Below are 26,144 nucleotides of genomic sequence, written 5' to 3'. Positions count from 1 at the left end.
ATGTTCCACTACATGAAATAGATGATGTACAAACATATCTATTACACAAATGTTCTCATTCAACAGTTTTTATTATATCTAGAGGGAAAAGCAGTTTTATTCTGGACTGTACCAGGAGTCACTAGAACATTAGAACACAACACTAACACATTCAGTTTTAGTATAATGGGGCTTATCAATATTTGTGATAAATAGTCAAAAGTTTAACAAAGTTATTTACATTAATAATCTGCCAAATACATAAATTTACACAAAGTTTTTCTTTGTAATAGGATTTAAAATTTTTTTAATGTTTATTTATTATTGAGAGACAGAGAGAGACAGAGTATGAGCATGGGAGGGGCAGAGAGAGGGGAGACACAGAATCTGAAGCAGGCTCCAGGCTCTGAACTGTCTGCACAGAGCCCGACATGGGGCTCGAACCCACAAACCATGAGATTATAACCTGAGCCAAAGTCAGACGCTCAACCGACTGAGCCACCCAGGCGCCCCTGTAATAGGATTTTATGTGTGCACTTATTTGTTAGTGTCAAAAAATAAAAACACAAACACTTTTATCTCTTCCAAAGTAGTTTAAATCTAACATTGTTTCTGTACTTGAAATGTATTTACACAAAATACTACATTGGTTTTAGAAATTCTTAATTTTCTTCTCTTGAGTATAACTGCATCTTCAGAAAGGAACAAATTCAGTCATTCAAACCTTCCTAAGGTTCCTATTCAGGGTGGTAAAGAATGTTTAAGTGATTGATTTTAACCAGAAAACTGTTAAAAACACCTTTGCAGTTATCTGATTTATAAAGGATCTAATTTGCTACTGGGAGTATTTAACTTACTTGTAAAGAGAGTGAATTATACTGTAAGGCCATATACAAAGTTTTAGAATATACCTTTCAGTATATAACAGAACAGCTGTTTGATCAAATAGGAATGAAAGAGAAATACAATAGACTTATGAGCCCTCAAAAAGAACACCAAACTGCTATGCTACAAAATATAACAACAACAGCAACAATAGCAACAACAGCAACAACAACAACAACAACAACAACAGTGTGTCTAAAGCACTAAACCAGATCAGTGAGAAACAAATTAATAAATAACACAAGAGATACAAATTCAAGTTTGTTTTTTCTGAGCATTATTTAGTTTTATACCCAGAAGAAAAAGAATTTACTTTAGGCTCTAACATTATTAAGTAAGTACTTTTGCCCTTTCCACCTTACTGCCCATTAAATACAATTGTTTCAATGAATTTCATGTTCTTTTTAGTTCACTACACAAATGATCTCAAAAAATGAGGATTTATTTCTTAGAAACATCCAAAGTTCAGTGTGGTAAAGGAGCACATTATAACTAAGCTAAATTAACATTCACCTCCAAAATATTTTCATTTGCAATCATCCTCCCCTGCCCGTTTATTTAAAAGTCCCATTTCATCAGTTTTGCTCCTAACTGGTTGTTGGTATCTCCGGGGTAAAGTGAAACTTAATGTAATGGCCAGGCTATACCTATCCAAAATAAGAGGTATGGTATAGCCCTAGTAGAGGGAAGAAAAATTTCTTCTCCATCTAGTTGGTCTGTATAAGATGGGTAGGCAATAGCAGCTATGAGCTCATTCAGGAAGACAGGAGGGATAAAAAAAGACATAAATAGGTTAAATCATCATTCTACCACCATTAACACACTGGTAGTGGAGGAGATAGGTAATGGCAGTGGAGAGGTGGGAGGAGAATGCATATGCCTGTCCCAAGGGATACACAAGTGTGAGCTGATAAACTCAATGTTAGTTGCTGTCATTAATCTTTCACAGTTCGTAAGTCCCAAGCACATAACAGACTGTGCAAAGAACATTTTCTTTCCCTCAGTCCCAACTGAAAAAGGAACATGGCATTTTTGGGGGGAAGAATCGGGGAAGAAACCCGTTACCTTGGATAAAGTAGGGATGGGGGATAGAGAGAGCCAAATTCTTCTTTCTTCAGTGTACACTCTTATCTTTGCATAAAGTACCTACAAAACAGCCTTCATGGGTATATGACTTGAGCAGACACAAAGCAACCCACACTCAGTTTAACGCTCTTGTCGTACACAGTCTTAAAATTCTTAATTTTTTTTTTTTTTTTTTTTAGCATTTTTATTTATTTTTGAGACAGAGAGAGACAAAGCATGAATGGGGGAGGGTCAGAGAGAGGGAGACACAGAATCCGAAACAGGCTCCAGGCTCTGAGCTGTCAGCACAAAGCCCGACGCGGGGCTCGAACTCACGGACCGCGAGATCATGACCTGGGCCGAAGTCGGCCGCCCAACCGACTGAGCCACCCAGGCGCCCCTTAAAATTCTTAATTTTTTAACACAAGGCGCTACATCTGCATTTTGCACGGGACCCTACAAATTGTGTAACTAGTTCTGGGTCCTGAGTATCTACCACTCTAAATGAGAAAGGCAGCCCTCAGCTCCACTTCTTAATCTCTTGGCTCATAAAAAAAAAAAAAAAAAAAAAAAAAATAGCTATTAAGAGAAGAATTGTTAAATCTTACTCTCTACAACCCATTAAAATGGAAAAGGACTTCCCTACTCCCAATACCAATTTTTTTGTTTTTAGGTATACTGCCATCATCAAACCAATCATTATTCCCAAGATACATATAAAGCAGTTTAAGTGGTTTATTTTTATGAAAAGCAATGTTCCCCTTCTAATCAGAATTAAGCATATAGATAAGATATACAATTAGCAACCTCTGAAGTGTATTTTCACCATTATTTTCTCCTGACATTTTCCCTCCAAAATTGGATATTTTTTCAGTACTTTAAGTTACTTTCACCAATTTTTAGAGTTTCCATTCTCAATGACTAAAAACAGTAACTAACATAGAATCACAGAACAATACTTTCACCAATTTTTAGAGTTTCCATTCTCAATGACTAAAAACAGTAACTAACATAGAATCACAGAACAATCATAGCAAAGTTAATCAGATCCTGCATGATTTAACATTTTGCCTAGAAGAGGATGGAATGCAAAAATACTTGAAAAGCAGATTTCCTTTGCTTTAAGTATGAGGTTTATTGCTTAAAGTATTAGTCTAGAAAAGGCAGGTACCTTGAGTTTGCCCTACAAATTAAGAGTTATATTAAGGGCAGCAATAGCCAGGCATCTATGTTTGGCCCAGAGAATGAGTTCAAGCAAATGAAGATAGCCTTTATTTAAACTTGGGTCTACTTGGAAGAAAAAAAGTATATTCAACTTGTAGAAGTCTCTGCTATTTCAAAGTAGAGGGGATATTAGTAAAAGAATATTTTGAGTACTATGTCCCTAAAACATAAAGGGAAAAGCTATACCTAAGTATGATACTTTATCACAGATTTCTATAAATAGAGAAAGTGGAGGCATACAAGTTTTTTTAGCTTGTCAAAAGTTACACACTAACAATACTCTGGCTACGAGTAGCTTACTAGTCAGTTAGGAGTTAAAGATAGCAAATTTACTATTTCTCTGTGGCAACAGGTAAAGAAAAAAACATTTAAAATTCCTCCTTAACGTGGGTTGAACTTGCATGCTGTTTTACTAAAGCAAAATAGGCACTTACCAATACTGACCACTTTCCTAAGACTAAGACACACCTGAAATTGGAATAGACATTAAAATACATAACTAATCTGCTATAAATCACTTTTGTTTAGAATTATTTGAATATAATCACACTCCCTGACATCTGAAAGTCTCAGTATTTCCAAAATATCATTTCATATTTAGTAGGAGTAATTAACTGTTTCTGACTATAAAGTAAATTAGGTAAGGAATCTACCTTACTTTAATATTGCAGTTAAATTATTTTCAACATAATCATGTTCAACTTACACAGGGCGCACAATAATTATAATGGTAAATCTAAAGGTCACAAACACACAAACCCCAACAGATCTCTGATTCAGTTTTCACATGTTTACACATTCCAGCCAAAATCCAAACTAAAATCAAACATGGTGCTGACCAGGTTTCCTCTACTTTGAGTTAACTTCCAGCTAAGGCCACAATTAAACAGACGCTCTAAACACTGCAGAGCAAGAATTAACCTTATCCCTTACATCCCAGACACAACAAAGAAATAGTGAGCCCTATTTTTCCAGTTCTTAGACACATGAGGGACCAGCAGAGTCTCCACAAGTCATCCTCTCACCTTAACCTCCAAAAGAGAGAGTCTGTGTATTGTTTTACTATTTCTATAAAGCTACTTAATGCTGATTACCTACATTCAGCTCTGCCTAGAACATGCCCTGTTACTCTAAGGTCTAACTATATCTTAACCCAGATTATAAACAGCATTAAAAAATTCATGTTAGAATGGAAATCATAACGAACACAAAAGATTATAACAAAGGATATAAAGATATTAGACATGTTAAAAAATCCCAAAACATAACAGTCCAGGTTAGTTCAATTGTTAAAAAGATCCAAACAAGATATAAAAAGCAAAACTCAGAAAATTAGTAACAGCACCAATAGGAATGGTAGGGGACTCGTTAGGATTTTTATGAAAAACAAGTGGCTGGTCAAAAAAGAGTATCAATCAAAGAGAATCCCTAAAATTTATAACTAATGACATCAAAAGAGGGCATCATAAAATGTAAACATTTTGTGCCACAAGGGTACAACATTTTTCGGGGTTCCATTTTCCTAACCACAAACTTAACCGATTCAGTACGTGTGGTTATTTGCTTTATTACAGTGGATAGCTGGATGATTAGGTGTTGCTGGATAAGTAATGAAGCCTAACCTTTTAGGAAACCCCACCGCAGCAGATTCATTAACTGTTTTAGTACAACCATCCTCCTAGTAACAAGATTTAAAACCTAAGCCATTTCTGTCTCTGTCCTCTTCTTCTACTTCTAATTAATCTGCCAAGTTCTGCTTACTTTACTTCCATAGTATTATCTGTGCATCTATTATCTTTCCTTTACATTCCTATTGTCATTGTCCTGGTTCAAGACTCCTAAAATGACCTCACTTATAATTTCTCCACCTCCCCACCAAATCCTTTAACGTTTCTCAAATTCTCAAAAAAAAAAAAAAGAAAGAAAGAAAAAAAAAAAAAGAACAAAAACAAAAACAAAAAAATCCTCCCTTGTTCCTCACTACAAAGCTAATTCCATCACCATAAGATTGGCATTCCATGTCCTTTACCTGTTCACCTCTACTCCTGTTATCTCCTACTTCCTAAGTATTTGCAATAAACTTCCACACTGTCCCAAGCTGCTCCCTCCTATAGGTATGCTCCTTCCCTACCCCTAACCCCATTTCCATTTCAATTAGCTATCCTCAGGGTCCAAATCAAATGTGACTTCCTAAAACCTTGCTGAGTCTTGGTCTAGCCAAAAGTACCAATGGCACTTACGATTTGCCTTGTATTAAAGTTATATATTATGTGGTTCTACTCTAAGATGCAATTTATCTCTGCAGTACTTATCACAATGCATAAACCAGAGCATGAGCTAAAAGAACTGCTTGTTGAATTACTGAATCAATCAATTTTTCGTATTGTGGGCAAATGGCCAATCAATTTTTCGTATTGTGGGCAAATAGCCCATTTCTTGCTGGCATAATAAAACACTTAGTATCCATAAGGATGACACTTATGTACTCAAATGGTTAAATTATACTCAGTCTACAGTTTCACAAGGCAGAAATAAGAACAACATTTTAGAAACATAACCATCAAAATGGTTAGGGTAAAATCAAGTTTGATACTAGTCTTCAATTACCTGGAAAATTTACTCAACTTGAACAATTTATTACTGTGCTAATCCCAAATAATGATATATTACTGTGCACATAAATATGTACAGATATAGACTTTTAATGAAGGATGGTACTACAGAGATAAGTTATAACCAAGAAAACACAGAAACCCATCTGTCTGACCACATTATTTCCTTATTTAAAAAAATTCTTCAATGATTTCCTAAATTTTTTAGCAAGCATCCAAAAGTATCAACCTTACCTTTCTGACATTACCATCTTCCCAAACACCCGCAACTGAATCTTTCAGTACCTCTTGAACTCGAAATGTCATCCCTTCGTGCCTAAACTACATTCTTTTCTCTACTGAGAACATTCCACTTTGTCTCTTCTTCCTAAAACTACCCATCCTTCAAGTTCAGGGTCTAGCTGAAACCTTATAAAGTTTTTCCACCATAATAGTATCTTTGTACCTATCCCACAGGATCCTAAGTATGTTTATGGAGCTGAAGCGCAGTCTTTACAGCCTCTAGCACGGTCCTGGTATGATAAAAGAACTAAAAATTTTGTTGAATGAATGAAAATTTTCTTTGACTACTAGGTTTTACTTTCACTTCAAACATAATGACAAGAAACATATGTGCATGAACTATTCTCATTTTTTCCTTTTTCCTTCTTTTTGAGGCTCTATTTAGTAACGAGACACATTATAATGACAGCAGGAAAAAAGGACCCAACTTAATTCCCAGCTCCCCTCAAAAGACGGTCTAGACTAAAATAAACACCTTTATCTCCTACAGCACTTAATACTTTATTTCCATTTACTTGTATACTATCTTGCATAGGTCTCTAACTTTGATAGTTTTGTATGTGTTGCAATAATGCTTTCCTAAGTTCTTTGATGACAGGGACATGTTTCATGCTTCCCAGGTATCTTCCAGATAGCCTACTCTGGAGTAATTATCAAGGTATTTGCTTTAACTAGAAGCTAGTTTGCTCCTTTGAAGTTTAATCATAATAAGAAGATAAAAATGTTCTCTTTGTACTCTTTCAGGCTGAATGAATCACTATAAAAGCGTGCAATTTCCTCAAGATGCAACATTACAAAAATGTTTTAAAAGACACTGCAGAGACGTCTACTCATGAAAAGACAAGTAATTTAATGCATCTTAAGAAGCTTTCACAATACTATTTTTTTCTTTCCACTGCAGGAGAAAAGTGTTCCTATAGCACATTCCACAATATAAGAATTACTTTTCTGGTGGCTTATACACCCGCTCAGCACCTGGCACTGTGTTACACATTCATTAGCACTTGTTGTTGCAGGCCTCTGTGGCCAATTAGATCATTAAAGCTGAAAACAGGCAAAAGATCCTATTAAGTAACATGCAATCTACTATTCTATTTAAAAGTGGGTGGTATGAAAAATAAAACACTGACTTTACTAAAAAAAGAATGTAGACATATTGCACTGGTAGTATTGACTGAAAGACTCTGGTGCCAAGTTTTTAAGTTTTCTTTTTCTCACTGGAAAAGTTATGCATTAATTATGATGGTGGTGAGTCTGTTGGTGTAGAATAGTAATAATCCTGCTTTACTTCTAAAATGCTGTCACGGAAGTGTTCTGAAGATAATGAAATGAAACCCCTTCCCCAAATATATTTGCATATAAAAATGTTTTTCTTGCATTACTTTTTATTTATTTTTTTTTTTAATTTTTTTTTTAACGTTTTTATTTATTTTTGAGACAGAGAGAGACACAGCATGAACGGGGGAGGGGCAGAGAGAGAGGGAAACACAGAATCGGAAGCAGGCTCCAGGCTCTGGGCCATCAGCCCAGAGCCTGATGCGGGGCTCGAACTCACGGACCGTAAGATCGTGACCTGAGCCGAAGTCGGACGCTTAACCGACTGAGCCACCCAGGCGCCCCTGCATTACTTTTTTAAATAACTAGGAATCTCTAATTTACTTTAAATAGTACAGGTCAGCATTTTATTTAAAAAACATGATCTACCGATAAACACCTGAATACAACGAGTAAAATAATTTTACATGCTGCCACAGAAGTAGTATTATGATTTCTAACATGTTACTATTGTTGATTCTGGTCAATACCAGTCCCTAAGCAAAAGAGTCACTTGAGGGGAGTGTTTCCAATCTGTGGGTAGTAACTTCTTGGTAAGTAGTAAATCAATTTACTGGGTCATGACCAGCATTATTTTTAATGAAAAAGAATAAAATAGAAATTATTAGAGTACATCACAATCACTTCAGGTGAGGAATGAGTGACCAAGTGAGTATGTGTATTAATGTGCATTTGTATTACAGGGTCAAGATGTAAAATGGAATTCCAATAAAAATGCTGAACACCACTGTTATTCTCTCTGCTTTTTAAGAGATAACATGGCTCTGCACCACTGTGCACCATTGTGCAAACATGCTTTCCTCTTAACTGATACATTTCCTTTCACAACAACCTACTCGGACTTTAATTGTTTCCCCTTTCTTCACCTGTTGGAATTCACTTGCTTTGACCTCAAAATATTTTTCTTTTTTGGTTCCTAACTGCAGATTAAGTTGATAGAATATATTCTGCCTTAAATAATTTTAAATATTTTAGAAATTTTAATAACCAAGGTACCATGTAACTTATCGTCCAATCCAGGACACCTCTGAAAGAGGCACTTTTCTATTACTCGGCCGCTACAAAAGGGCTAACCCAGTCAGTACAGTTGCTCTATTAATAACTTAGTGATACCGTGTTTTTAATACTGCCAGTATAAAAAGGGCATCACTTAATTTAAATATTAAACACAAAAAAGTCAATAGTAAAATTAGAAGTCCAAAAGCATTTAATACGAACTACACGAAATTTCTGATTTTTAATGAAAATTATGCAATGTTCTTATTATTAGACTATATAAAGAATTACCCAGGAAAAAGTCTGTATGACCACGTAAAAAGTTAACCTAAAGAGAATAAAGCTTGAAAAAGAAGTCTACCAATAGTGCAGTCTATGTTAACTGTAATAAATTCTTAATAGGTATGCCTTAAAAAATAATAAGTATGCCTTGAATTTACAATACAGAATATAAAGTAAACCCTTTGGCACTAGCCTCTTTAGACAAAAATTCATTTTAAAAAAGGTAAAAAAAAAAAAAGTTTCATAAATGAGCATCTACCATGGAAGGCACATGGAAATTATTAAACAATTACTGGAACCTGCCCAATGGATGACAAACTGGGTCAGTTCTGGGCAAAATTTTAATCTGTGAAGTTTATTCTTTTTTGTCAACTGAACTCTGTCCCAGGTATGGCTACCCTTCTATGTCTTTAATTCCAAGCTTTCCTACTTTATTATTCATCATTTCCTTTTACTAAAGTTAGGAAGCATGTTGTATTTTAATTTATGTTTGTGACCAAATACATTAGTTTTGGTGTTACACAGTTCTGGCATATTAAGCATTTTCTAACTCTTAGGGCTTAGATTTCTTACATTTCCTGATTCCCAGTTCTGTCTGCTTCATTTTTATTTTGTCATCTCCCCTTTCTCAGCTTTCTGCTAGAGGAAGTGTCCACAGATGATAACCTTTAGGGGATATACCTAAATACAGAAATATATAGAAAACTTTTTATCTGTGGATGAAATAAGTGCATGTTTCTGGGATGGGGTCCACAGCTTTCATAAGACAGCTATTTGGGGAAGTAGAGAAGCATTCTTTTGGGTCTATTCAGGCTAGCTAGAATATTTCTCTCCCTCCAAAGACCACTAGTTCCCACAGAAGAGGCCAGGAGCCGGTGTCTTCTAAGGAAGCTTTGGGGTTTATTTGGGGTTTATCATAACCAAGCCGGCCTTTAGCATACTGTAGGGATACCTAAGCTTTTTCTTCAAGAGTAGGTCACATAAATAAAATCCACATGAATGAAGACTACTTGAATTAAGAACATGGGTCCCAGACATTCTTATGGAGGCTTTAGTCCTACCTATTTTCCTTTTACATTGCTTCAGTCTTGTGATATACTTAGATTAAGGTAAAGATTTTTTCAAATGATTCTGTACTTTTTTCATCAAAACAACATTTACCTATTTTTGAGAAATAATGCTTGTTACTCATATGAACTGATGAATCTCTTACAATAACCTGGTGGAACCCTCCGGAAACTACAGGTTGGGACCACTGACTTACACCACTGCAACTGATACAGAGGAAGAAAACAGGCATGTGGACTTTATAAATATAATACAGAATGTTTCATTTGGAAAACAAAAAATAAGAAAGCTTATTAAAAAAAACTTTGCAGTTGGCATGAGCAAGCAGCAAAGACATCTTCTGTGTAGCTCTACTGGTCAAGAAGCTTTCAAAAATGAGGGGGGATGTTTCAGAATTTCTAAGAAAAGGTGCATGAGTTTTTTATTTTTGTTAAAAGTGGTTATGTGCTGTGGAAAATACCACCCTAAGACTTTCTTCAGCTTTTAATTTCCCTTCTCTTTGCCTTAGGACTGCCAAACACACACCTTTTATTTTCTAACTCTTCTGACATTTTGGTTAGTATTTAATGATATTTAAAAAGTAATGTTCTCTTTTTTTCTTGATGACCAAAGAAATCTATCCCCATTCATCCTATATTAACTTTTTCTTTAATAATGAAATTGTTTAGACAATAAAGTGTTCATTAGAATGCACCCCTGGTCAGTGGAGGGCTACAATCAGTTATTTATAAAGAATTAATACTATGTTTTAAAAGATTTTCAGACGGAATAAAAGCATTTTTTAATGGTCTACAAAACCTGTACTGGAGAGATGCGCCTCACTGAATATTTGCAATTATCTGTCTGAATTGTCAGACTGAAATATTTTTTAAAGTCCTCGAAAATCTAATCCAGGCCTGTTTCTTGGGTCCTTGCTCTTTGTAAGACTCATTTATTCAGTCTTCACCAGAATGCTCCCCACTTTAAACCTAACCTCTTTTAGGATTTTCAACTGCTTTTGTTCTGTATGTGGCAGACCATCGTGATTAAAAACAAAAGTCTAGGATAAGAAATCCTTGATTTTCCCACTCTGCTATTAATAACTACATAAATCTGGGTAACTTAACCTTAAGTCTTGACTTGTCTAAGACCTAGTGTTCTGTAAAACTGAGAGAATTATTGCACCTACAACTCATATGGCGGTGTGAAGGTTAAATGTTACGCAATTCGGCTGCACAGCACAGAGCCTGACACATAGTAAGTGTACAGTGAAAGTCAGTGACTGTGGTAGCAATAACTGTGAAGTTCTGTTTCTACAGTCTTTTATTTTCACTGCCTCCCTGCCTCTAATGTCTGCAATCCCCTTTCAAGCCTGATGAAGGTAGGAGTAATATTATAAAACCTAAAACCTCACAGTAGGAGGTTACTAATCCAGTAAAGTAAAACTCACTCTATTCTTTTAATGCAGTCAACAGTCATCCCTGGTCATTTGTATATCAAGTCAAAGGATAAAGCAAAGAAGCAGAAGAAAGACATTAGTATGAATACAAGTGTTTCTTTGGTAGCAAGAACATATTGGATGTAAGCCAAGGGAAGACATGAGGAAGAACAAAAAAGTTGGGAAAACAGCAACTAGAAGGAAGCAGAAGGCAGTGATCTAAAAGAGCAAGAGAAATAAAAAGACTGGAAGGAGAGTTTTAGGCAAAAGGATTTATGTAGATATATTTAGAAAAGAGTGTATTTTAAGACATGAGAGAAATGGGATTTGCTAAAGCAGGGTAGCTTGAAAGGCTACAAATGAAAAGAGCAAGGCTTTTTGTAGGGTAAGAAGCAGTATTACATATGAGTAAGCTAATACAATTTTTCACAGGCTGGCAATATGAAGAGTATCTGCAAGGCTGGGCTAACCAACCAAAAATAACACAGAAATGTGCATGTTGAGATTTATGTGTTGGCTGTATTTATTAATCCTAAACATAGTTTAGGAGTATTAAAAGAAAAATCTATTCAGTTGTCAACATGGGCCATTTTTAAGGCTTATCCCTTTAAAGATGTCATCTACAGACTAATGAAAACTCCTTAGTTTTGCTTAGTTTTAAGGTACATATTTGAAATTTCACAATAATTTTCTTTCCTAATAAAGCATTTCGTTAGGCTAGAACTACAATCCTTTTTACTAAAGAGAGGTTGCCTTACTGGAATCTACTCACAAAAATAAATTTAAAAATCAAAAAATAGTGTAATTTAAAAATCAATGGGAATTAGGCAGACTCAAAAGTCCCACACTTCTATTGGGTTATTTATTTATTTTTCCCAAATCAAGTCAATAGAAGCCAAATGAAAAAGAAGAACTTGCTTAAAATGATATCTAACAGTTTACAAGTTGCTGAAATTTAATGTATATTCAGACTCAACTGTGCTTACCAAAGAAAGCTATAAATATCATCTGAATTAGCACCAGTCTGGTGGGAAAAAAAGTGTACTGAATCAAGCAGACTTGCTGTGTTATCTGTTCAAACATACCTGTACCAGTCAAAAGTCCAGCACTCTTCTTTCGTGCATAAGCGCGTAAGTGGTTGGACAGGCTAACAGCACTTGTAAACGTCGTATTGCAATGCACACATGTTCTAAGCTTCACAGGCATACCTATCATTCAAAAGAAAACTATAATCCAGTTCTCACTTCAAAAAGTGAAATTTTCTTAGCTAAAAGCGTGAAGAAAAGTACCACAATAAAGATGGTTTAAAAAACGTTCATTGAATTAGCTTAACTTAAAATAAGGAGCGGGGGGCGGGGGGGGGGGGGTTAAGTTAAATGTTATTAGTTTGTAGTTAGTATTTAGAGCCAACCCATGCTCTTTGGAAAGGTGGAAGAGGAGTGCCTTGAACCTCTAAGCTCCTCTGGATTTAACACCTATTATCACTTTCTTGCAGATTTCTGTGTTACGCAGATCATTTCCTAAACCTAAAATACAATCCTGTGATTTGAAGAGCACTGTTCAGTTGAGAAGTTTCAAAGCTTGCAACTTACCAATACAAAGAATTAAAAAGTCTAGTTGACAAAGTGGTAATTAAAGTGTTTTACCCACAAAACCGTAAAAGGCTCAATACTAAATTAGGCTTTCTGATGAAGGCTGGGAGAAAAGGTGGTAAAACACACCACTGAGCAGCTGTTAGACACAACATTTTATTCAGGGCATTTTATGTTCATTACTCTGAATGCGCAATCAATAATGAAAGTTAATGATTTGAAGTTTTTTGCTAAAATCTTTGTGCTAAATAAATGATCAACAAGCTAACATCTTAATCATCACAGGAAAGAAAACATGTTGAAAACAATAAGAAACTCCTAACTTCTAAGACAATTCTCACTCCCCCAACTCGTTTCAGTTGGTTTCTTCAACACGAGCTATGATAGCCACAAATACGGTTTCCATCTCTCAAGTGTACTACACCTCAGTCAACACAGCTGACACACCTTTCTTACATTTTCTTCTTCTGAAAAATGTTCAAAATTTGACTTTGAAAGACTCTCTTCGTACAAAAGAACCGTATTAACCAGAAATTCATACAGGACAATTTTTTAGACCACTTACAACACAAGGTAATCTTTCCTTAAATCAAAACTGCAAACAAATATCTGGGCTGTCCCAAGTAAACAAATCAACATTATAGTAATTGTATTCATTATTAACCCACTGACCAGTTACTTTTACCTCAGACACGTTCAACTCAGGGCTGGACCACAAAGTTAATCAATCATCGACATTCTTAACCTCCAAAAGAAACCGACAAAGACACTTAAAATTTTTCTAATCTAAAAGTATAAACCAGACTTAGCAATAACAAATATAGTTAGGCTATTTCATCTGCTACATCATTTGCCAATACAAACTGTTCTTTTGAAAAGGAAAAACTATTGGTGCACAAGCACTAACCTCAACATCTGTTCTGTTCCATTAGACCACCGCTGCAAAACCCCAAACAAATATTTTATACTCACAACAGTTCTCCAAAACCGAACTATCCCACAATACAACGAGGAACTGGAGAAGGAGAAGTTTCTTTGGGTTAATCACAACACACAACAGACACCAATCCATTCAGTTTAAAGAGCCTATTTTTGTTTGTTTGTTTGACCTAAGCAGAAGGAAAACCAATAGCTAAATCTTGAGACCATTATCATCTTGGAGCACTGGCAAATAGAGAACAGGTTTGCCATTCCAGTAATGCTATGCTTCTGAACAACGTCAACCTCCCATCCATAGGACCATTCCCCAGCCATAGCAGATTTTATTTTTACAGATCAGCTTTTTGGGTTTTTTTTTTTGTTTTTTGTTCTCACCTTACATTCTGACCAAGAAATGAGGCACAGAGAATTCAGTGCTGATGAGCATCAACTGATGATTTATATAGAAATGACAGTATAACCAATCTCTGCTCTGCAAAAAAAGCAGCTTAAGTAAAAACATTCTAAGAAGTATTTCCTACAAATATTCCATAAAAGTAAGCATAATTAAACTGTTTAAATTATACACAATAGTCATAAACATCCTCTTACCTGAGTGCATAGTCAAGTCCATTCTTTGTGGCTGATACATCAACGGGCTGTCTTCACTTAATGGAAGAACACACTTCTGAACAAATCTCTTTCTTGCAGTTTGATTATGAATTTTTTGAGGAGAAATAGCAGAATTCCTTTCTTCTCCCATCCTTTTATTTTTAAGCAGTTCTATCAGTGTAAGAGACTGATTCTTTTTTCCACTGGGCAGTTCTGGTTTTGTTTCATCATATTCATTTAAGAAACTCAGCCCTTCCTCTTCTGACGCAGACACTGATAAAGCTTCAGTCTTTAGGCCATTACGGTATGCTTCAAGAGGTATAACATTTTGAGATAGAAAGTCATCACTTGATGCAAGTTTTTGAGCTACAAATGGTCTGGGAATAATACGACGACTGTTCAATGCTTTTAAGATTTTTTCATATTTTTCTTCATTTTGCATCATTTCATTCAAAACACAGATTGGAGATTTATGAGCATCCCATTTGGTCTTTCCAAGTCTTTTCAGATGGCCTCTAACATGATTCGATAATCCAATTTTAGTATCAAACCAACCACCACAGAGCTGACAAGTGTGTTCAGAAGTGGTTTCAGACTTCTCTATAGCTAAAAAAAAATTTTTTAAGAGTAACATCAGAATTTTTTGTAAAGTGATCATCTTAAAGCCAATTAACTCTGAAAAATAAAATTTTTTCTTTATTCTAATAAAGACCAAATTTGAACAAAACCTTCAAATTCTTTCAATCTGAATAGACATAGTAACCCAAATTATCCACGTGGAAACTTACCTTTTCTAACTCGCTTAACAGGTGTCCCTGTGCCAGTTCTTTTGAAATGTTGCATTTTGTCGCTTGTGGCTATTTGTTCCGGTGATACAACATGACGGGCTTCATAGCTTAATCCAGCTCTGTGAAGATGTCCTCGAACATGATTTGATAACCCAACACCTGTTTCAAATGTTGCTGGGCAGTAAGGACATGATTTCTTCTCAAGAGACAGATCAGTCCAGTGAAAAACAGAACTATGCTTTGACAATGAAGTTTCTGCGTTTTCTAAATGCTGAGGATCATGTATCTCATGCAAAAAGTTATTAGTTCCAGCATCTTCATAGTATTCAAAATAAAAGCCATCATTTTGGTCATAACTAAGGGTAGCATTTTCTCCAGGCTCTTGACCTTCTACCTTGCTTTTAAAAAGCGGGAATAAGTTTACATGTTCTTGATTAATATCATTATAGGTTTCATCTTCTATGGCCTGTGTAGTGTAGTCACCTAGCTCAACATTATCCCAGGAACTTTCATCTTCTGTTTCATAGCTATCTTTCTTTTCAGCAGAATTAAGTTTTTGCAAAACAACAACAGTCATTTTATGCAAGAAATCTGGATAGCTATCCAAGTCTTCTCCTCCAACAGAACTTTCCTTCTTGGATTCCTTAACTACTCTCTTTACAGCTACACGCCTGTGTTCTCTGAAGCTTTCTGGCCTTTTCGTGTCAGAGTTTTGAGGGTCTGAAATAAAACTATTGTTGTGAGAATTACTTGATGATGAGAACAGATGTAAAGAGTTTAGTGAACTGGCTTCTTCTTTTTTGAAATGTAGAGGATATGATTCACCTGATTTTTTGATCATTCTGTAGTTTTCATATTTGTGTCTATATAAATAGTTGCTATTCGCCTTGGCATTAGATTTTTCTTTTGCTGCTTGATGGAAATACTTAGGTTTTTGGTCAGTGCTGCTTTTAATCATAACAGTCTTGTGAGAATTGTTTTGATTGCACACATTTACACCTGACTGGGCAATGCTTTTTCGAGCTTTTTGTACTCTGTGTGGACGCTTATGGAATTTGGAAAAATTACTTGATTGTGAGGATGATCCAAATGTTCGCTTTACATCTTGTTTTAAAGCAGAGTTCTTTGGAAATGTGGTTGACTGTTGTTTAATTAATGGTTTAGTGCTATCAATATCTATAGGTTCTTCAAGAATGTCACTTTTTCTTTTATCAAGTCCAAGTGGACTACCATATGAATCAACACATGATGATGAATGCAAGTACTCCATGTGTTTTTTTAAAATACTTCTGGCTGAAGTCGTAAAAGGACACATCTTACATATGTAGGTAGCTGATTTTTTGGATGATCCTATAACAGAGTCTTTCATGAAAGTCTTTTTTTGCGTTTTTCTCTGGGCTATATCAGAACTGACAATAGGGCATTTTACCACCGCTCCATGGGCAATGCCTCGATGGCATTCTAATTCATTTTCTGTCACTGCCATGAAGTTACACTCTTCACAGCAGTAGTACCTTTTATCTTTTTCATGGGTTTTAGCATGCTGCACAAATGTTTTAGGGCAATTGGTACCAAACACACACTGAGGGCACTGTAATCGTGCACTTCTTCCTTCATCCTGAAGTTCTTTCAATTCGCGAATTTCCTCCATCAGCTTCTGTCTTCTTTCTTGGTGAATAATCATATGCTTTAGAAGTGAGTTACGATCTCGAAATGTCCGTCCACATTCTCTACAAGCATATGGCCTTGGGACGTTAAGATGACGAAAGTGGCTATTCCCATCTAAATGATACATCATATGCCTGTGGAGGTGCTTCTTCTCCCTAAAATTCACATTGCACTTTGTACAGGGGTAAAATGATGGCTCTTCGGTGCTGAAAGTAGCAGGTGACTCGGAATCACTTTCTTCACATTTCTTTTTTAAGGTATTAGAAAGAAAAGTGCTAGTATGAACGGGTGAACTGTCTTCGCCACACTTATCTGGGTTATAAATTAGATGCTGAAAAGCATCCACAGATTCCAAGTCTTCATCAGTTGATTCAGGCTTCACTTTTGATAATGCATATTTCTGTGAGTCTATTGCTTGTAGTTCTTCATTCTGTTCTAGAAAGTCTACTTCTAGCATTTTTGACTTATTGGGTACACAATTTGAATCACTAAAGCAATCTTCAGTGTAACGAGTTATCTTGCTTACATCCATTTTCCGCTTTCTCTTTTTTTCTAGACCTACTTTGGAGTGAACTGGAGCTTTATCCGCTGTGTCTTCATTAGTCATAAGAAACTGAATGAACTCTTTTTGGGGATCCCAGTTTGTCTCATTTTCTGACCTAAATTCATCTGTACCTGAGGAGATTCCTGTTAATGTATCGACACAATCATCTTTTACCAATAAATCATCACTATCCTCACCCACCTCTACTTGGTTTATTAAAGTGCTATCTGACTTTATACTACTCCCTACTGAATTCTGAATGTCACAACCAACGGAAGCAGAGGTAGGTAGTTTTTTAATGGAATGGGTTGGATTCTTAGCATGTGCTACATCTGATAACAAAAATAAAACTTGGTGTTGATTTACTTTCTGTGGTGTAGATAGCTGAAGATCAGGTGCCACCTTCAAAGCTGAACAAGATTCTGTTGTTGGCTGATCCACAGGTTGTCCAGTGGTTAATGAAACACTGCCTTTATTCATACTGGAAGTCTTAGCTAAGGAGGAGTGTGAAACTGGTCCATTAACAGCAGCTCCTTTAGGCAAGATAAAGTTTTCACTAGAAACAGTAGGAGCACCAGCATGTATAAATAGAGTAGACTGGCCTCCACTTAAGGCTTTTTCAGATTTGTCCTTTGACAGTTCTTCAGGCAGAGTGAGTGTATTATTTTTCTGAAATGATGTCTGACAATCTTTTGGTTTATGAACTCCACTCTCTTTGTCTGAGATAAAACTGTTGTTATCTAGGAGTTCTTCTTTAGCACCAGTAATATCGGTGTTTATCTTCAAATCATCCATATTGTTGGCAAGCCCATTTAACACATTTAGTCTAGAAAATGGAAGAAAAAAAATTTAGATTTGCATGAAAAAAAATTCTAGTAGAATGTATGGAGAGTTCAAAGTACACATTTTTATTAGCATAATTCCATTCTTTTTATGTGGAGGTCCTAATAATTTTCCAAGAATGAAGAAAAACTTTAAAAAAGGTTAGGTTATTTTTTTTCTTTGTGCTAAGCAACAACAACCAATATTGAATATATACAAAACATCTAGAGAGCAGCAATATTAGAAATGGGCACATTATACTGGAACTACCTGTCTCCCTGGAAGAATGTAAACTCTTTGAGGGCAGGGACTATACCTAGTCACCTTCATATCTTTAGAACCTAGCACAGTGCTTGGCAAAGGTGCTCAGGCAGTATTTGGTGAATAAAGGACTAACATGTTGAGTGAATAAAAACATAGCTGTAAAATCAAAGCAAAAGTGTGTAAGAGGAGACAATTTTCCTCCCATGAAACTTAGATACCCCATTCAACTAATGCAAATTCCATCATGGTTCTGACTTCTTGACTCAGCAATTATAGCAAGGCCTTCAAAATATCCAATAATCGTCAAGTACAATTTAAAGAATCTGAAATTTGGCAACCCTAGGTATGAACTATCTGAAGTACTGGCATAAAATTCCATTATTTCTTTTCCTTTTGCACATGGTAGTAAGTACAGTTTATTCATTCTCCAAATATTTATTGAGCCCTTACCATTTGCCAGGAACTGCTCTATTATTCGGAAAACCGCAAACAAGACATGCTAGGTTTCTGCTCTCTTCTTCTCCTTCATAGTACTTAAATTTGTACTTGTATATTACTTGAATAACAAGTAATAATACTATTTTAAGACAGCATGAATTTAATCTGATATTTAGAAATTAAAACATTTTCAATACAGTTCATTATTTCTAATCTCTTATGGTACCAACTACATGTGCTGTAAAACATTAAGTCTAGTTAAAGAATAAAAGAATTATTTCTAATTACTTTCGTATTTCACAACTGAGAACAAGCGCTTATAACGAGCTTATTCTTTCCACAAGATGTGTTCTTTAATACAACAAATATTATAAATAATACTGCAAATATCTTTTCTTTGGCATTATTATGTATACCAACAATTTTTCTGCCCCTCATAGGTCTCAGAATTCTGTTCTGAGATTGGCAGACATCCACAGCAATAAAAATAGACTTCCAATAAGATCATATTCAATGCTATCACCCCAAAATGGTGCTAATGCAGCACCCAGCAGGAGTCTCTACATCACATACACAGAAGTTAAAAATGGGCAGCACATAAACATGTGTTAGGGAAGAGTGTGTAAATGTCAATGAAAAGAAAAGCAAATCTTGATGCTATACTATTACCCATTCCTGACATTTCTCATTAAACTACATAAAAAGGTAAAATGTCCAAATAGGAACAGTCTCATAAATCTGAAATGGACAACAGAATTTTTAAAAAAGTAGCCTGAAAGACACTTAGTGTTCCTACTTATTATAATCACAGGGGTAGACAAATATATGCTCAGTCAATCTGAAAGCCTGTATTAGCTTTTCTCAACAGGAAGCAATGTTGCTAACGAAGTGGTAAATTCAGTGTTAATGAGTGGCTTCACTGTTACCACCTCAGAGGTACAACCTTCTATGTTCCATGTTCCACCCATCTGTTCTGGTGTTAGAGGTTCAGAGATGGAACAGACGCTTCCCATTTAAAGCAACTTCATTGGTACCCCCTGAACAGCAGGGTGACAAACTATGAGAATATCATGTCTGCTTGGAGACTGCATTCTCATTACCAGAATGGCCTTAATATGAGTCTTCCATAAGTTCACATTCTAAAGATACCAAACTGTTTTGCCACAAAAACACAGGAAGAATATATGTATGTGATATATCCTCTATCTCTAAACACATCTAGCAGAAGGAAAAAAACAAAAGATTAGATTAGATATTGTTAAAATATAAAATGAAGTCTTTAACAAAGTTTTCCTTCACACCTAAAGAAATATGCCTAACTTGTCCCCAAATTAATGATCTCTCTACTCAAAAACAGAGGTTGTTCATTTTTCAGAAAATTTCTTTTTAGCACATTGATATTAAAAAATCTACTCCATCAGTTTAAAAATACGCTATAAGAAACTGTTTCAGTAAGCTAGTATTTTAGCAATAATAAAAAAATTTTCCTGGTTTAATTTTAGAATATATCTTAACCAAAACATGTTCCAAGTACATTTTTTCTTAACAGTATTCTAAAATCATAGCTGTTGCATTGAGATATAATGCAGAACACTGAATCATCAAAATCTGTTACAGTGAATAATGGATCTAGAATTTTGACACCAAAATTTATTTCCCTACATTCACGGATGGTTATGTGGCATCTAGGCAAGAAACCATTTGACCAATAACCTAATTTCACACTGTTTCAAAGTTCTTCCAACTATCTTTATATAGTCAAATATATGTAACAGAGCCATCAACACCAGTTTATTTAATGTAACTAAGTAGGGGACACATTTGAAGGTAGACATCATTCATAAAGTTCAAAAAAGGGAAGCTAATAAATTAAAATAATCAAACTAATGTTATATTGTTTGGACTCCTCAAATTTCAGTGAATTTGCTATTATCAAATAGGATATTTTAATAAAATGCTTAGACTCTATTAGTATGTCCTCCTCCATGTCATCATATAACCACAGAATTTTTCTTTTAAATGACTTTTAAAATGTTCTTGAAAAAAATTCACACACTTATAAAAAGCTGCAAATGGAACTTTAAATCTACATAAAACATATTTCGGTTTCTAGAAAATCATAATGAGTTCTACAGCTATAACTGCCTGTAGTTATACACTGTGAGCATTAAAAAAAAAAAAACAGTACAAAGGTCAGATCTGTCTTCAAGATGACAGATCATCACTTTTATGCCTCAAGCTAGACTTATTGTCTTAGAAATTTCAAACATCAGTATTTTTGCAAACTATCAGCACTTGCTATAACACCCTCACTACACTACATCTTGAGGTTACTACAGAAGAAATGAGGTGATAATTGCATATTAACATAATTATTCTGTAATCCCTCTAAGCAAGCTTCCTAGGTCACTCAGTAATTCAGATTAGATACAACCTTCCTGTCATCAAATCTATGCTGTCCACTTTCTGTTCATGAATAATTTTTGATAAAATTAGCTTAATTTCATTCTTTTATGTACATTATTAATCGTATTTATTGCAAATAGGTTAATACTTTGTGGGTACTTATTACATAATACCAACCTTTGTCATGTAGTATAATTTCATACAAAGATATAATACAATTTGCCCTCATTCTACATTAGCTCATTAATAGCTATATTACACAGCTATAAATAAATTATAATGTTGCCCACTAGCTGAGTTATAGTTAAGATCTGTCAGATTTTCACAAACCCCATGTTCATTTAAATTATCCTTGAGAATACATGACAACTTCAGTTAGTCATATAGGAGATTGGGTCAAGAAGAAAAAAACATTCACAACTGTCATTCTAATTGCAAAAACAAATCTTAATTAACTGAAATACTACATCTACAATTACTGTGATAGTTAAGTCTATATATACCGTACACAATGTTCAAACATATATATATATATACCCAAGCCTCACCTAGTATACAATGCAAGTGAAGACAGAGTATACTGTATAACCATACCACCCCAGTAGTATCCTACTCTGGATGTCACTGAGAGGAAACACTAAAAAAATACAGAAATTCATAAGGGTATCCAGCACACCATGTAATGAAATAAAGAGAAAATTTGGTATGCTTAGTCTAATAATTAGTCAATACAATTAATAGTCTTCTAATGTTTGAAGGCATGCCATATAAAAGAAGGTATGTTTGAATTATAAAGATATGGATTTCAACTCAAGATTAAGAAAAAACTAAAAACAGGAACCACTCAACAATGCAAAGGGTTGTCTCACACAACAGTGAACTGAATGGCTCAGCAGGTTGGACTATTGTCAAGAACACAGTAGAAGGAACTATGGCACTGGAGATTGGATAAGATGTTTTCTAACATCCTCTCTGACATCTACTCTATATGTTAAATGCTTGGTTATTATATTATTAACATTTAATGTTATTTGAAATAATGAGCTAAAAATGGGAGTGAAAATTATACTACTGGGACTTTAATTTAAAAAAGATACTCTAAATCAAAAATTACTTCAAATAATCCTTTGGTTGGGGCTCCTGGGTGGCTCAGTTGGTTAAGCATCTGACTTTGGCTCAGGTCATGTTCTCACAGCTCCTGAGTCTGAGCCCCTCGTCAGGCTCTGTGCTGACAACTCCAGAGCCTGGAGCCTATTTTGGATTCTGCCTCCCTCTCTCTCTACTCTTCCCTTGCGTGCACTCTTGATCCCTCTCAAACACAAACAAACATTTAAAAAAATTAAAAAAGAAAAGAAATAATCCTTTAGTTAACTTGTAATATGTTGATAAGCTGATTCCTGAACAATGAAAATATGGCACTAAATGACTAACACACAGGCCAAAGAGCTATCTGCATCATGAAAACTACATACAAAGGTTTTTTGTATGGGTAATATCCCCCTCAAAAATTTTCAATGAGTTCAAACCAACAGAAAATACATAAATAATGAGCAGAAAAATAAAACAAGAATAAAATACATTCGGCACATAATGCTTTCTTCCAGCAGCATGTGGCCCTGTCATTACTGTCATTACAAACCAAGATCTATATGTGATTTTACCACCTACCATAAAATTATATTGAACTTGTCCAGTAGTTTTATTCCTGATGCCATATATGATCCTCATTATTTAATAGGAAGATGTTACAAATAGTAAGATCATAAACACCTAATAACACAAAGTGATTCTTACTGCCGGATATACTAAATAGTAAACATAATCTAACCTACCTCAAGAGGCAGGTAACTACAAGAAGGACAAAAGGTGGTGGGGAAGTTATAAAGGCCTAACTTTAACAACATGGCAAAATTATAAAATAATGAAAACCAACAGCAGAAAAACAAATGGATATTCACTAATCAAAGGCTAATTTCCTAATGAAGAGTTTGTAACAGAAGAGGCAACGCAATAAATTACAGTTGCAACCAAACGAGAATGCTAAATCCTACTCAGCTACGGAATGACTGCTTGTTGCATTGTTTACATGTTCATATAGTGAGAACAAGGTAAGAGTGACCATCACAGCTTTGAAAGGATATATGATGTGCATATGCACATAGCTCCAACAAGAACAATTCACGTTTTTTTTTTTTAAAAATTAAAATGAGTGATAACCTCTTTATATATTTTTTCAAACAGACCAAATTTTTTACCACAATAATTAACATGAACATAAATGTGTCAGCTCCACACTCCAAAGGCAGTGTGTCAACTCTGCTCTCAACCAATTAACTGCCATTAATCGTTATTTTACTTTGGCTTTTCTAGTGTTCTTCAGTCTATGATGAATTTACCCTTTGTGCTTAGTTTTGAGTTATTTTATAAACATTAACCCATCGTGCCCAATAAATGCAAAAGAAGTGCAAGTGTTAAAAGTCCTAGGAAGACAAAACACAATTGTATTAGAAGTGAAGATAGATAATAAAACACCTAAAGTGGTAATATAAATATTATATGTGCATATGGAATGAACTGGTTGAGAGCTGAAATAATTCTGAAGAGCAAAGAAATTTTGCCATTAAGAAATTACTGTGCTTACACATTTAATAATCAGCAAGAGATAAAAAGAAATGTGACAAAGGAAGTTTTTAAGTACAAAATCAGCATCAATGTCTACTTGCCTAATGGTTTTCAGAAAAGGCTAGGAATTTGTTCAAGCAAAAGATAAGAATGTTCAAAGTGCTGTGGATAAAACTTCTGCCCCAAACACATGACAATTCCACAGGACCAAGGTCCAGTAGAATACGCACATCAAAGTAAGTGACAGGACAGCAAATGCAAACAACTGGGCTTTGAAGGAATTCCTTACAAGAGTTGAAGAGATAATCTGGCCTTAAAAGACTGCGTGAAACATAATAAATGTTTCCTTCTAATACTCACACAATTTTGCTCTTTCAAATTCAAAACTGTACATACTGAATTGTATGTATGTTTATTTTAATTTTTAAAAATGTTTATTTATTTTTGAGAGAGAGACAGACAGACAGAATGTGAGCAGGGGAGAGGCAGAGAGAGAAGGAGACACAGAATCTGAAGCAGGCTCCAGGCTCCGAGCTGTCAGCACAAAGCCCGACGTAGGGCTAGAACTCACAAACAGTGAGATCATGACCTGAGCCAAAGTCGGTCGTTTAACCAACTAAGCCACTCAGGCGCCCTAAAACTATGTACATTAAAAAAAACTTTGGTAGATTTTATAGTTAAAGTAAAACTCTTATTATAAAGATTCCATTAATTCATTTGGTAGTCATATTATTAGTCATATTTTGAAAATACGAAATTGTCTATAGTCTAATGAGAAATAAACTTGAACATTATGACATCAAGAGAACAAATTATTTCACTGAAAATTATTTCATTATTTTATTGAAAGCGGCTCAGATTGTAGAAAGAAAAATTCTGTAATTCTACAATAATCTGTAACAAGTACTTAACCATTTACCTGTATTATGTACATTTAAACTTTAGTATATAAATTTAAACTTCTATATATTTAGATGGATAAGTTTGATACTCACTGAGAACTAGAAAACTGAAACAAAACCAGTTATATTTTCTGTAAAATATTTTCATTATATGTGAACTCTCTTACTGCTATCATTTACTCAACTTACCTTTTTTTCTTTCTCTAAAATCAGCCCCCCAAATACAATTATCTCCTAAGACAAATATTCCAAAGTAATCACTATTCTACAATTATCTTCATTCAGGAAGATAAAAATTCAAATACAAGAAATCTGCTCTCCTTGAAGCAAATTACACAGGAATATGCATCTCTCTTGCACCAATGTCTTAAAAACAACAACAACAACAAAAAGGAACATATTTTTGTGATGGCAAATCACAAACCAGCCACTACTTTTTTCTGATTTAACAAGTTTTCCTTATTAAATATTCAATTCTGGAGTTTCATTTATAAAACCAAAGATATTTATCTGTTGTGAATTTAAATAATTACAAAATTTCACCAAAATGTTAAACACTATGTAATATTTAGAAAATGCAAATACTTATTAATAATCAAATGTACACAGCTCTATTCAAACAAGTGTCATTTAAAAGTAGCACTTTTGAACCATAAGAGACTTATAGAACACATGCTTTACAATTTACCCAATATCTGTAAAACCAAATTGTTATGAATAGTATACTATTGTTTTATAAAAGGAGACTAAAGCTATTTAAAACTGAGATCATTTCAGGGAAAATTTTAATTATTCTTAAGATTAATAAAATGGTATTGCTAGTAGTTTTTTTTTTTTAATTGTATTTCTACCTAAAATACAGGACACATATGTATAAAAAACTGCTATCAATAAAGAGCAATACATTATGTCCCAAGTGAGTAATATGGATTATACATTCTATAGTTCAGAGGAAGTAGAAGGTCCTATAAAATACCATGGATAAGAAAAGCCTCAGAAAAGCGAGGGTTTTAGCTAAATTTTATAGTGCGCTATGCCAAGATAATCACTTTTTGGTCGCACACATGCCTGGGTTTGAAAAATGGTTCCACACCTTCCACCTGGGGGCAAAGTTATTCCAACTTTCCTTAAATTTCAGTTGCTTCATCAATAAAATATGTATGAAACCTACTAAGAGGATTGTGTGGATTAAATAAGACAACATAAAACATATAGCACAGGGCCTAGCATTTAGTAATTACTCATGAAGTGTTAATTCTTTATGATGCTTGCCATTAACTTGTTTCATTTATGGAATGATGATGCTGAGTTTGTATACTGCTCCTACTGAATGAAGCAGGAGATCCTTACAAGCAGAAATTTATTCTGGTACCTGGTACCTTACTACCACTCCTAAGGTATAAACAGGATAAACAGGCAGAAG

General features: G+C 34.7%; 1 protein-coding gene across 25 annotated transcripts in view; it reads right to left on the bottom strand.

Annotated features, from left to right (window-relative positions):
- ZNF644 (zinc finger protein 644) overlaps window positions 1–26,144 on the bottom strand; it is a 104,577-nt gene that overhangs the window by 5,702 nt on the left and 72,731 nt on the right. For 17 of the 25 annotated variants that reach the window (XM_019414110.2, XM_019414113.2, XM_019414112.2 and 14 more), the window contains 3 exons: window positions 15,056–18,093; window positions 14,268–14,873; window positions 12,231–12,353 (listed from right to left, as the gene is read on the bottom strand). The exons of 6 other annotated variants lie outside the window; for them this stretch is intronic. In XM_019414110.2, the coding sequence (XP_019269655.2) occupies window positions 12,231–12,353; window positions 14,268–14,873; window positions 15,056–18,093 (3,767 nt within the window). The remainder of the gene's footprint in view (window positions 1–12,230; window positions 12,354–14,267; window positions 14,874–15,055; window positions 18,094–26,144) is intronic. 2 more of the 25 variants (XM_053892710.1, XM_053892707.1) reach the window with 1 other exon arrangement.

The sequence above is a fragment of the Panthera pardus genome, unplaced genomic scaffold (assembly GCF_024362965.1).
Source record: "Panthera pardus isolate Hobbes unplaced genomic scaffold, ASM2436296v1 HiC_scaffold_11, whole genome shotgun sequence".
NCBI lineage: Eukaryota > Metazoa > Chordata > Mammalia > Carnivora > Felidae > Panthera > Panthera pardus.
This window is presented reverse-complemented; position numbering and strand designations above follow the sequence as displayed.